This window comes from Hippocampus bargibanti, linkage group LG07 (assembly GCF_051943395.1).
Source record: "Hippocampus bargibanti isolate YZ-2025 linkage group LG07, ASM5194339v1, whole genome shotgun sequence".
NCBI lineage: Eukaryota > Metazoa > Chordata > Actinopteri > Syngnathiformes > Syngnathidae > Hippocampus > Hippocampus bargibanti.
The window spans coordinates 18,259,570-18,271,854 of record NC_142740.1 but is presented as its reverse complement, the minus strand read 5'-3'; the positions used below and the strand labels follow the sequence as shown (position 1 = coordinate 18,271,854).

General features: G+C 41.8%; 2 protein-coding genes across 11 annotated transcripts in view; both read left to right on the top strand.

Annotated features, from left to right (window-relative positions):
• cacna1ea (calcium voltage-gated channel subunit alpha1 Ea) overlaps positions 1-12,202 on the top strand; it is a 99,353-nt gene extending 87,151 nt beyond the window's left edge. For 4 of the 10 annotated variants that reach the window (XM_089001031.1, XM_089001028.1, XM_089001029.1 and 1 more), the window contains 11 exons: positions 11-138; positions 3,340-3,436; positions 5,608-5,713; positions 5,921-6,028; positions 6,167-6,267; positions 6,644-6,750; positions 6,837-6,996; positions 7,857-7,985; positions 8,848-8,995; positions 9,538-9,704; positions 10,729-12,202. In XM_089001031.1, coding sequence (XP_088857157.1) covers positions 11-138; positions 3,340-3,436; positions 5,608-5,713; positions 5,921-6,028; positions 6,167-6,267; positions 6,644-6,750; positions 6,837-6,996; positions 7,857-7,985; positions 8,848-8,995; positions 9,538-9,704; positions 10,729-11,211 — 1,734 coding nt within the window. In that variant the 3' untranslated portion in view covers positions 11,212-12,202. Of the gene's footprint in view, positions 1-10; positions 139-2,175; positions 2,273-3,339; positions 3,437-5,607; positions 5,714-5,920; positions 6,029-6,166; positions 6,268-6,643; positions 6,751-6,836; positions 6,997-7,856; positions 7,986-8,822; positions 8,996-9,537; positions 9,705-10,728 lie in introns of those variants that run through there. The other 6 variants (XM_089001033.1, XM_089001025.1, XM_089001027.1 and 3 more) reach the window with 5 other exon arrangements.
• Positions 11,223-12,285, top strand: part of LOC148895654 (uncharacterized) — a 39,714-nt gene continuing 38,651 nt past the window's right edge. The window contains exon 1 of the mRNA XM_089001037.1: positions 11,223-11,353. The gene's annotated coding sequence lies outside the window, so the exon portion shown is untranslated. The remainder of the gene's footprint in view (positions 11,354-12,285) is intronic.

Here is a 12,285-nt window from a genome sequence, read left to right as displayed (position 1 = left end):
TTCTGTCCAGATGCTGAACTTGTTTGTGGCTGTGATCATGGATAACTTTGAGTACCTGACTCGAGACTCCTCTATTCTGGGCCCCCATCACCTGGACGAGTTTGTGAGAATTTGGGGGGAGTACGATCGGGCTGCCTGGTCAGTGTCGCTGTGTCTTTGTTCAACCGTCTCATTTTATTATTCTAATGTGTACATTATCCTTTTAGGCAGTCGAGTACGCCAATGAAATAGTACTTTACTATGATATGATAACATGAAGGAACATTTCAGGAATGATGATCCTGCTAAGTCACTTCATTAGGTACTTGGATCAACAATTGACAGTGAACCCGTGCTTATTGTTATTTTAGTTGTATTTTAATTTTTTTGTATTTTGCTGAATTTTGGAGGCAACATGTCCTCCTTTCGTTACTGAAATGTACTGGTCTTCTTTGATGCAAAAGTCATGTTAAACAGACAAATTGCTTTGAGGCAATTTCATGGCATCTTTGCACCAAGCAACTATGTTGACTTGTAGGGAGGAGCTCCATTTCGTTAGCCTTCTCTAACAGAATTTTGTGGCATCCATAGCTTTTTTTGGGGCAATTATGCTTAGATTTTCGCAATTTATGGCAGGGCTTAATTCCAATCCCCCATAAATATTAGGGGTGAGTCTATTGCAATGACATTAACTCATCCATTGCCATTCGCGAATTTATTCTGGAATTGAAAATGTGACGTACAGCGCCATTCCCCAATTTCTTCCGGCTTTGGTTTTTCATGCTTGGGTGCCGATAAAGCGCTGGTCATGGCCTGTGGCAATGTTTTTCCCTTCCACAGGGGGGCAGCAGTTCCCTTTTTTCTGTGTTAGCGCTTTGTCCAGCATCAGCTGTTGTTAAAGCGCAAAAATAAACCAATATGTATGTATTGCATGCATTTTGGACAGACACCCTCATTTCAAGTTCATATAACACCAGAATCATATAACGTAGGAATTAACTCTTTTTTATCCACAGTCATTCCAAAGTTGCACCACTACTCTTTATTGAATATAAAATGAAAAAAAAAATACACCAAAATGATGCGGATGCGGCGAATTCTTTACCAATGGATTGGATTTGCCGTTATTAGTCTTGCAGTGGAGAAATTTACATTTCACAGCAGAAAAGTTATGAAATGAATGAAAGTAGAAAAACAAAATACATTAGCTGCTGGAAAGGCAGGCCCTCTCGCGGCGCCGTCTTGAAGTCAAAAGAACAAAAAAAATAAAATAAATAACATGACAACACAAAGACACAGAGAGTCATTCATTCTGAAGCACTTTCTGTACCCTCTTTGTTACACAAAGCAGTTCCATATGAAAGAGGAGAGGATCAAAGCGTCTCTTCACCAGTGGATCAGGGACATCATGGTGGAATGTGCACGTCGAGCACAAGCTAAATGTTGAAAGCAAACACGCAGCTCTAGCATCCATTGACGAAGAGAATGTCTCACATCTCCTGTCCCACATAAATCCGCTTCAATTCCAAGCCGCAACAGTTCCACATACGCATCGGCGCTCCTTCTTATCGCGGGCTCCTCAAGCCATGTATCCATCCAGCCGCAGACTGTCCAACAGCACCGACCTTCCGCTGAACAAAGCGGGGCTGTGAAGATGCTGCCCATTACAGGCGCAAAAAAAGCACAATGGCCCCTGTGGTGTCCAGCGATGACAGTCGAATGGCACCGACGTTCCTCCCATTCAAAAACAGTACTGGCATATTCATGCTGCCGAAAAGGCGCAACCGCTCAGCACAGTCTCCTCCTTGATGAATGTCATGGTCAAAAATGCTGAAAAACAATCCGTATCCATTCCACACGACGCACAACAACACAAAGTGACAAAAGAAAACACAAAACAATACAACAACAACAACAAAAAGCAAGGCTCATGAGTGCACTTGCTGACGGCTGCCTACTCGGGCGCCATCTTGGACTCCTTTCAATGGTGCAATGCAAACATTGCACCATAATTTTAATGAATTACTCCATGTTGTCGGTATTATAGTGAACTGCTGTGTACTTAACGAAGAGTCCATTGAGGGTTGAAAATGTTTCACAAGCCTTGAAAGCAACTTCACATAAAGTCTATATGTCACCCACATGGCCTGTGAGGCTGCACTGGCCCAAAACTAAAAACTCCTGTGTTCTTTCCAGCGGTAGGATCCACTATAAGGAGATGTACAAAGTTGTGCATTCTATTTCACCTCCCCTGGGATTTGGAAAGAACTGTCCCCACAGGGTGGCATGCAAGGTTTGCTCTTCCCAAATCAAACGAACAAAAACCCACTCAGCCTCCGCCCTTTAGGGTCCTCGCTGACTTCTACCTTTTCCCTTTTCTTCTTTCGTCGTCACTGACCGTCACCACCTTGCTTGACTCTTTTAGGAGTGTACTTTCCCGGTGTGATGGTCAAAAAATGATGACAGTCCAGTGTCAGGGTACTAAGGGAAGGCACCCCCCGTGCCCACATGACATCACCTTGTGAATGCAGAGAGATGCACAGCTACACTCGTGCAGAATATGCAGGTGCAGCTCTGTAAAATTGAATATCGGGGGAATGTTCCCTATGTTGCTATGTTGATAACTACGCCCAGCAGAAGTCTAGTGTAAAGCGTGGTCTAACTGCTAGCGTGGGTGCCTTTTTTATTTTGATATTTTTGTAGAAAAATGTTTGTCAAAGCGTACTGCCTCGTTGTGGGGGTGAACACAGTAGTCTACTTTCAGCCATCAAATTGTCAGGTATGCCCAATGGCATGTAAAAGAAAGTGCCCTGTGGGCATTGGAACGCCCTGCAGGGCGTAGTTCAGTCTGTCAAATCCCCAAACGCAGTCAATGAGACTTGCCCAAGCGTGAAAATGAAGCTGTACCAGTTAATATAGCAGAGTGTCTTTAAAAAGCATCTCTCAGTATTCACATGAGAAATCTAAAACAGGAAGCTTAAATTGAATTGATGTGAAGCCTATTGCGGGGAAGCCTGACTCTTTCTACCTTGTAGATCTGGTTTGAAGATCTTTCATACTCACATGCACTGTGTAAGTATGTCATTTGCACCAGATCAAGGCTGTCAATCCTTTATTCATTCTTTTTGAAGTATTTCCCCTTCTCTCTGAAATTTCTATGCCCTCATGTCAGCATAGAAATAATGCAACCTACTTTACTTTTTCCTGTATGAGATGCACTGGAATAATCTTCTCTCTTATTTCTCCGCCATTCTATTATTTCCACCTCACTTCCATTTTTGTGATTCCCCCCCCCCCCCCCCTCCATTACCTCTCCCTCCATTACTTCCTCCTATCACCATGACTGCCTGGCGCCCGCAGTGGTCGCATCCATTACACTGACATGTATGAGATGTTGACCAACATGTCGCCACCCCTTGGCCTCGGCAAGAAATGCCCATCTAAGGTGGCTTATAAGGTAGACCTTAAAGAGGCTGCTCATGTCTGCATCGGAAGGGAAGCTCTGTTCAAGATTACGTTTTTCGTTTTGTTTGCTTAAAATGTATTTTCAGTTGACTTTCGGATGAAGTGTTGATTTGCAACAGCAATGTTGATTCACTGGCAGATGAAAAGCTCGGGTTCCATTGCTTTTTGACAGACAACTTCAGCGAGGTACACACATTCCGAGTGTTACCAATGTTAGCATTTTTTCAATTGTTATTGCGAGAGGTACATTGACTGACCAATAGGTAGCAGTATGGTGCCATCAAGACCGACACAAAATACAGAAGAAAATGCAGTAGTAATAGTAGTGGTAGTAGTAGTAGTAGTAGTAGTAATAGTAGTGGTAGTAGTAGTATTCAGTAGTAGTAGTAGTAGTAGTAGTAGTAGTAGTAGTAGTAGTAGTATAGTCGTCGTAGTCGTATTTGTAGAAGCAGCAGTAGTAGTAGTAATAGTGGCAGTTGTTGTAGTAGTAGTAGTAGTAGTAGTAATAGTAGTAGTAGTAGTAATAGTAGCGGTAGGAGTAACAGTAGCAGTAAAAGTCGAGCCTGATTGTCAAATTAATCACTCAAAAGGTTATGAGAAAAAGTTCAAATGTTCAAAGAAAGTACTCTTTTTTTAAGACAAACGTAATACATTTGGCAACAGGCCGTCAAATCACTTCCTAATAAGGTTCGTTTCATGTCACGCTGCCTGTGGCTAAATCTACCTCGTTTCGAGTACGTATTTGCAACCTGCTCACGCTTCTGTTTACATATTGGCATGTCCCAACATTAAGGACTCGAGGAGAACAACAAAGAGAAAGATTTGATCCTTGGTGTTCTCATTTTTTGGAGACGTAGATGCACATTTAGAAGAAATGAGACTATCGGGATGTGTGTACCGCATTATTTATTTGCTGTTAGTGGCTGTTACAAGAAAGTTCTTTTCTAAGAGAGTTGCTACAAATCCCCATGCTCAATCTTGTCATCATCAGACTTCTTTTTCTTCCATATCGTTTCTGCATGTGCCTTCTGCCACAGTTCAGCATCGTATCTGTGTGCACGTGTCCGTCTTATGTCATAATGTTATGTTGTGATTGGCACAGTAATAGGTTGAATTGAACAATAACAAAATAACAAAAAAGAACAATAACAAAATAACAAAATCTTACTGTGGCAGTGCACCGTATCCCACAAAAAAAGATCTAATTTTACCCATACCCATGTGGTTGAACCACCTCTCAATATCATGGAGTGCACTGCAACCACCATAATAAACATGTCAATTCATGCCTTTGACAGTGTCAATCAGAACGTAGTATTGTCGTCCTTGTCAAGGTTTTGATATTATCGCTGAAATTATTTAGTGTCGCAAGTATTGTGGCTGGCGAAGGCGCTTGTATTAAATGTGTTTTGAAACTCTGGAATGGTGGCTGTGGTGACTTAAATAAACTGTACATTAATACATACATACCATTTCATTTATACTGTAGATCATAGGTGTCAAAATCAAGGCCCGGGGGCCAAATCTGGCCCGCCACATCATTTTGTTCGGCCCGCGAAAGCAAATCATGCATATCAAGTGCCATGGTGCGTGCTAAAAATTGAACCAACAATTTCAAATTATTGTTCGAAAACCACAATGACAATCATTATTCTTGACTTAAAATTTGAAAACTGGTCATTCATTCATTTGTTGTGCGCTCAATATGTAATATGTGGAGAGGATGAAATATTCTAATGGGTTCCACAAATTCATAAAGGCCCTCGAGAGGAAAACGTAACTACAATGTGGTCCGCAGCGTCAAAATGAGTTTGACACCATTGGTGTTAGATCTTACCTGTTTGCATTATATTAAAAAAAAACATTGTTGTTAGGCAATTTAGAGAATGTGTTTGTATAGCGATTTGCCCTAACAATTGTAATATTCAAATTTTTCACTTTGCAGTTGTAATTTCACATCCTATGAGTGGGTGAGAAGACTGAACTTCTTGTTTTGTCACCACAGCTCTTCTGGATTTTTCCCCCCAAATCATTCTTATTATTTGTTGTAGTATTTTTTTCTAATTTATCCTGTTCAGGTTCATTAGCTTATTAAAACAAATGTATTTTATTTTCATTTTGTGATATAGTTTTGCTGATGCTATATGTCCCTACAACCCCCAGAGACTCGTCCTGATGAATATGCCAGTGGATGAGGACATGTCCGTCCACTTCACATCCACCCTCATGGCCCTCATCCGTACCGCCCTGGAAGTCAAGCTAGCTGGAGGTCAGGAGAAAAGTCTAAACAATTCATCAATTGAAATTCATGGTAGCTTGTGAATTTTTCTGTTGTATTGCAGTATTCAAATGGATTGTATTAAATTTGCATTTTGCAACAGAATGGCTGCCCTATTAAATATAACATGCATATTAAAACAACGGAAGACAGTGACATCTGCTCCTAATGCCGAGTCATCACCGCTTTTATGTACAGGAGGAGAGGATCGAAATCAGATGGACTTGGACCTTCAGAAAGAAATCAGTGTCATCTGGCCTCACCTCTCTCAGAAAATGCTGGATCTTCTAGTTCCTATAAACAAAGGTTGATTTGTTTATTAAATCAACAGTTAGTTAGTTAGTTAGTTAGTTAGTTAGTTAGTTAGTTAGTTAGTTAGTTAGTTAGTTAGTTAGTTAGTTAGTTAGTTAGTTAAAAGTATCTCACCAGTTTTCATTTCCTCAGCTAGTGACATGACCATAGGAAAGATCTACGCGGCCATGATGATCATGGATTACTACAAGCAGAGCAAGGCCAAGAAGCTACGACAGCAGCTGGAGGAACAAGTATATTTTGTTTTTAGATATCCGAAAGTCATTTTTCACATTTTGTTGGCTTATTAAGGCAATACAATTATGTCTGAATCATGATTATCAGTCACCATTTTCCATCATGTTAAGAAAAACATGATTTTAAATACAGTAAAGTCTCGTTATATCGATATTCAAGGGAGTCCGAAAAAATATCGATATAACCGGGACTATCGATATATCCGACCCTGTTTGCATGTAATTTTCTCCGTGCGTGCATAGAAATAGTATCGATATAACCGGGACTATCGATATATCCGATATCGATCTAACGAGACTTTACTGTATATTATATACTTGAGTTGGAGTTAGACTGAATTCACGTTTCAATTTCATGTTCTCCTCCGCACAGAAACACGCTCCCATGTTCCAGCGGATGGATGCTTCCTCCTTGCCCCAGGAGATCATATGCAATGCCAAATCACTCTCCTTCCTCAGCCACAGTGCAGGCTCGGCTCTGTAAATATGCGACTTTCCTGCCACTTACACAATTCTGATCCTCCTTAATCTTCTCTTTTGCCTGCCTTTTGCATGTGTCCTTGCAGCAGTAAAGGGGGCTTTGTGGCCCTCAGCCCTATCTCCCCCCAAGATATGTTCCTGCAAGCGCGGTCTCATTCCGGAGAGGAAGAGGAGAATGATGATTACTACCCACCCTACCATCCTTATCACTTCCCTCATCACCACCACCACCATTTAGACACACTGGTAACACATTTTTCTCAAAGAAAGCAATATTTTAGTTGCACGATTACAATTGATTCCGTCTGTCAGTCTTTTTTTTAACTGCCAGTTGAGCCATGACAGCTAGAATGACCATATACACGGTTTATCTGCATTAATTTATATTTTTATTTATTTATTTTTGTGTCATTTAAAATGTATTTATTCCTTATTTGTATTTTCCCTTGTATTGTTCAATGCATTTATACAAAAATACCATGTATAATAATTACAATAATGTTTGTGTTATTTATATAGTTTTTTATTGTTTTATTGATTGGTTGGTTGATTCAATGAGAATCTTAAACTTCAGTAAGTAAGAATAGTAAACTTCATCTTAACTCATTCGCTGGCAGACGAAGTGCAAATATGTGTCACTTCAGTGCCAGGGTTTTTGTCATTTTCAATCAAATTGCTGGACGACACAATATTGAGTTATACGACTACATAAACATTCAATGCAGTGTAAGAAACCTTAGATTCTCTTCTTTCATCAGAAAAAAAGAGTTAATTCGTAAGAGATATGGTCTGGAGTTATCAGAGCTTGAAGTGGGGGTGGCTGTAAAAAAGGCAAATGCTACCCCCTTGTGGGAGGGACAAACATTGGCAGAGGTCTGACACGAGCTTGATCCGAATACATTCAGGAATGGCAGTGAATTAGTTAAATGATTGCCACTGAAACCCTTTTTAACCTTATCTCATCATATGTGGCCCCTGCTCTATTATGATAGATTCGTTATTAGTACCCTTACCCCTGACGGTCTAAATTAAACAAGTTAAAAAAAAGTACATGCTAAGTTTATGGAGTTGAACAGCTTAATTTAGTGTCATTTCCATTTGTTTAGGTGCCCAATGTCATCGAGTATAACCAAGTCACACAACAGTCAAGGCAAGAGGCAACAGTCTTCAGGTCACCTCAGCGCACGTCATCCATCAGGGCGTCCTCGATGCCCAGGCTGGCTGTGGAGTCACAGGTAGGAAAGACAATCTCACACATAAGCTTCTGTCTCCAGGACTCGCACCCGGACACTCATACGCCGACTTGACAATGTCACATGCCCCCTCTTTAAGTCACATATCTATTTACTACACCCTTAAAACTGTCAGGATAAAAGTACCATATTTTCCGGACTATAAGACGTACCTTCAACAAATTACATATTTTATTTCTTTTTTCCATATATGAGGCACATTGGATTATAAAACACATCTTAATCTTTTGAAAAAACAAAAGGCTATCAGGTGCGTCTTAGAGTGCGCAAAATACAGTATCACAAATTTGGCAAAATATCCAAGTCAGAGCTGGATCCAAAAGAACCTCAGCCATGTGTCATGATCTGTTTGGCGACCAACCAGTGGCGCTGTCGGCCCGCCTGCACCTGCACAGGTGCAGGTCGTCCCGAGCCTTGGCGGACTGCCACGTTCGGATTGGCGACCACCGGGTAGCGCTGTCAGCCCTGCCTGCTACCTCGCAGGTGCTGGTCGTTACAATTAGTGACACTTAAAAGGACTCCCGGCACGACCATCCGGTGTCGGGTCATTGTTTGTTGTATGCTTTGTACGCAATTGTATGCATTGTATGCTGTGCATGTGTTTGTTTAACCTTGGCGGACTTTAACTCTTGGTTTTCTTTTGATACTTTGTATTTTTTCTGTTCAGATGATTTTGATGTTTTACATTTTGTTCCTGCTGACTTTATTTTAATACAATTTGTCAAACACAACCTCCTGCTGCCTCCTGCCTGCTTTTTGGGATCCGCACCCGCCATCACCACCTCGCAAACGTGACACCATGATGATGATTTTTTTCAGCTCTACTGCCTTTGTGCCATTGCAGCCTGGAATGTCCGCTGACAGAAGGCTGATGAAGCGCTCCTTTTCCACCATTGGAGACCAGTGTGTGAATCGCCTTTGGCAAGAGCAACATTCCCTGGAGAGAGTCAGTCCCGACAACACGCTTAGACTTCGACAGAAGAGCTACAGAGGTCTCTTGTTTTTAATTTATACATCTTCAAGTTACTGTATTTTCCGATGTATAGCGCGCACCGGAGTATAAGGCTCACCACCAAAGAATGGTGTATTTTCAAACGTTTTCCATATATAAGGCGCACCGGACTATAAGGCGCTTCTTCAATAAATGAAAAAACTTTTCCAAATTTAATCTATAAATATATCAAAGTTTTCAAAATATAAGGCACAACACATTATAAGGTGCTACGGGAGAGGCTGGGGTTACATGCTACTTCTTCAACAGGGGGAAATGGCGTCAGTGGCTGCTGACAGTAGTTGCGAGACCAGTTGTAGCTCAATATGATTTCACATCTAAGGTGCAACTGTGTATAAGGCGCAGGGCCATATTTTGAAGAAAATCAAGGCTTTTCAGTGAACCTTGTACCCCGGAAAATATGGTACATATTTTGGTAGTTTATATCTAGTTTATATTTTAGTGAAAAAAACAAATGATCTTTATTTAGTTTTTTTGGGGGGGGATGTGTGAACAAATGTCACAATGTGACTCCACTCACAGGATCAAGCAATCATACTCATGAGAGGGGGCGGTCTAAAGAACGACGCCATCTACTGTCTCCAGACGTGTCTCGCTGTAACTCAGAGGACAGAAGCCAAGACCCGTCATGCGAGAGGAGACGCTCCCTCTCACCCAAGAAAGGATGCCCGCAATCCTTGCAGAGGCAGGTGAGAACACAATATGACTCCCTTAAGGGTTCAAACAGAGGTAAACTTTGAAGGAATAAAAGATATAAAATGATGGATTAAGATTTCAAGATTGTGTTTGAGTTACAAACAAAAGAGTTTGGCATCAAATTACGGTTTGAAGACTTGGTTTGTGTTTCATGTCAAGTTTCAAATTTCAAATTAGGGTTTGAAGCCTGAGGTAGGAATTCAAATGAGGGTTTAGGTTGCAGATTGTGATTTACTGTAAAACCAGAGTTAAAATTTCAAGTGAGGGTTCCAAGCAGACGTTGGGTTTCAAATTTGAATTTCAAGCCTGGCCAAGTCTTTTGAATTAGAATTTGATGCCATGGTTTCAGTTCACAACCGGGTTTCAAATTAGGGCTGCTATTGTGGGTTCTTAGACAAGGTGAAGGTTTCAGGCCAGAGTTTGGCTTTTAAATCAGGCATTAGAATGTTTACATCCGAGATGCAAGTTAGCTCATTCACTGTCATTCCCGAATTTGTCCGGGAATTGAAAATATGACATAGAGCGCGATTTTCGAATTTGTTTGGGTTTTAGTTTTTCTTGTGGGGCTCCGATAAAGCGCTGGCTGTGGCCTCTGGCAATGTTTTTTCCCTTCCACATAGGGGCAGCATTTCCCTTTTTTCCATCTTTGCACTTCCGGCTTCAGCTGTTGTTAAAGTGCGATATTAACCAATATGTATGGATTTCATTGTATTTTTGACAGCCACCCTCATTTCAAGTTCATATACATAACTCCAGACCCATATCATAACTCTTTTTTACTGATGAAAGAAGAGAGTCTAAGGATTCTTACACTGTATTGAATGTTTATGTAGTCCTAAAACTCAATGTTCTGTGGGTCCTGCAATATGAGTGAAAATGAGAAAACCCCTGGCACCGGAGTGGACACATTGTCTGGCAGTGAATGAGTTAAGTTTTCTAAATATTTTGGGGGCTGCCTTTGAATAGTTTTTTTTTCAATAATAACCACATTGAAAATGAACATGCCTTTGTGTATAGGTCAACACAACGGGCAGTCCTGCCCATTCAGCTTCCACCACGCCTCGTAATCGGCGCCAGCTCCCGCCGACACCCTCCCGTCCTCGTCCTCACATCTCGTACTCCCCCCTCGTGTGCCGAGACCACCCACCTAGTGCAGCGCTGGCGTCCTCCATGGGACGAGCGTTGCATTCAGACGACCCCGCGCCCTCTAAGCAGGCCAAGTCTTCCTCGTGCCACCCGTCTCCCCACCGTTACATCTCAGAGCCCTACCTGCCATTTCACGAGGACCCAGGGGCCGACGGCCAACCCGGCGAGAGGCAAGAACACCTGACTTTTGAGACAGCCGTGGCGACCAGCTTGGGACGCGCCAACGCCATCAGCTCAGCCCCACAACTCAGACACTCCTGGCAGGTGCCCAATGGACATTTCCAAAAGAACTTGGCGCAGGCTAGCCCAGAAGGTGAGCTGCTGAGTGACACAGACGATGATGACCGCTGCTAAAATACGCAGGAGGTCCATGTACAAGAGGAGGGGATCTTGTAGTGACGTCGCCATTTGCCTCGGACTCCTTCATGACATCTTCTCTCGCCATTTAACACCACAGCCGTATCAGCATTGTGTGTTCTTGCTGTGCCTAGAGCAGGTGGGTCCAATTTCTCCCAACCACTGGTCCGGTTTTAATGGTGAAAACGAAAGGCAGGCCAGACATTCAATAACTGAACCTTTGTCATGAAAACTCAATTTAACAAACTTTGGAGCCAACAGATTCAACAAAGAGAAAATCGTGTCCAGTCCATTCAACCCACTTTGTACAGTACCTTTCAAATATGTTCCGGAATTGGCCGCAATTCTCAACAAGGCCGATAAACAGCGCTGTGGCGACAATGACAGACAGACTGGTCACATGCTGCTTTCTTGTCATAGATAAAGACTTTATAGTCGACGAGAGCAAGGTAAAAAAAAACAGTGGATAGTAATGGTAGGCAAACATTTCTGAGTGGCTCTCTCTCCCATTGGTATTCATCCACTGTTCAAGTAATTGGGGAGGATCTCTTTTGAAGCAGCAGTCCACTTTAGTTATTTATTTATTCATTCATTCATCCTTTTTTTTTCTTTGTGTATTTAATCCCATGGACCAGTTTCTCATAAAGCAATGTTTGGATGGAACAACATGAAAACTAATAAAAAAAGAAATAACTGAAAAGACTGTACAATTCACCGTTAACACTGAATGCAGTTGTAATCGTCAACCATCCACTCCCATGTTGGGGTCAGGGAAGAACAATGACACCTGAATATTTAGGTAGTCAGGAACTATTGGGGGAAAAAAATCATTTTCTGTGCAATCATTTCTGAAAATCACAATGATTGGGTGATGGGAATCTAAGCAAGCTAATGAAGGTTTTATTGCGTCATTTGTAAGCCTGTCTACACATATTGCGTACACACAGATGTCTGTGATCAGCTGTTGTGATAAATCTTTATTTTTGGGCTCAATTTTCTGTTACTGTATCGTGTGGAGAGGCACATGTGGATCCACCTGGTTTTCAACATGAAACTTCTTGCAGTTGACCA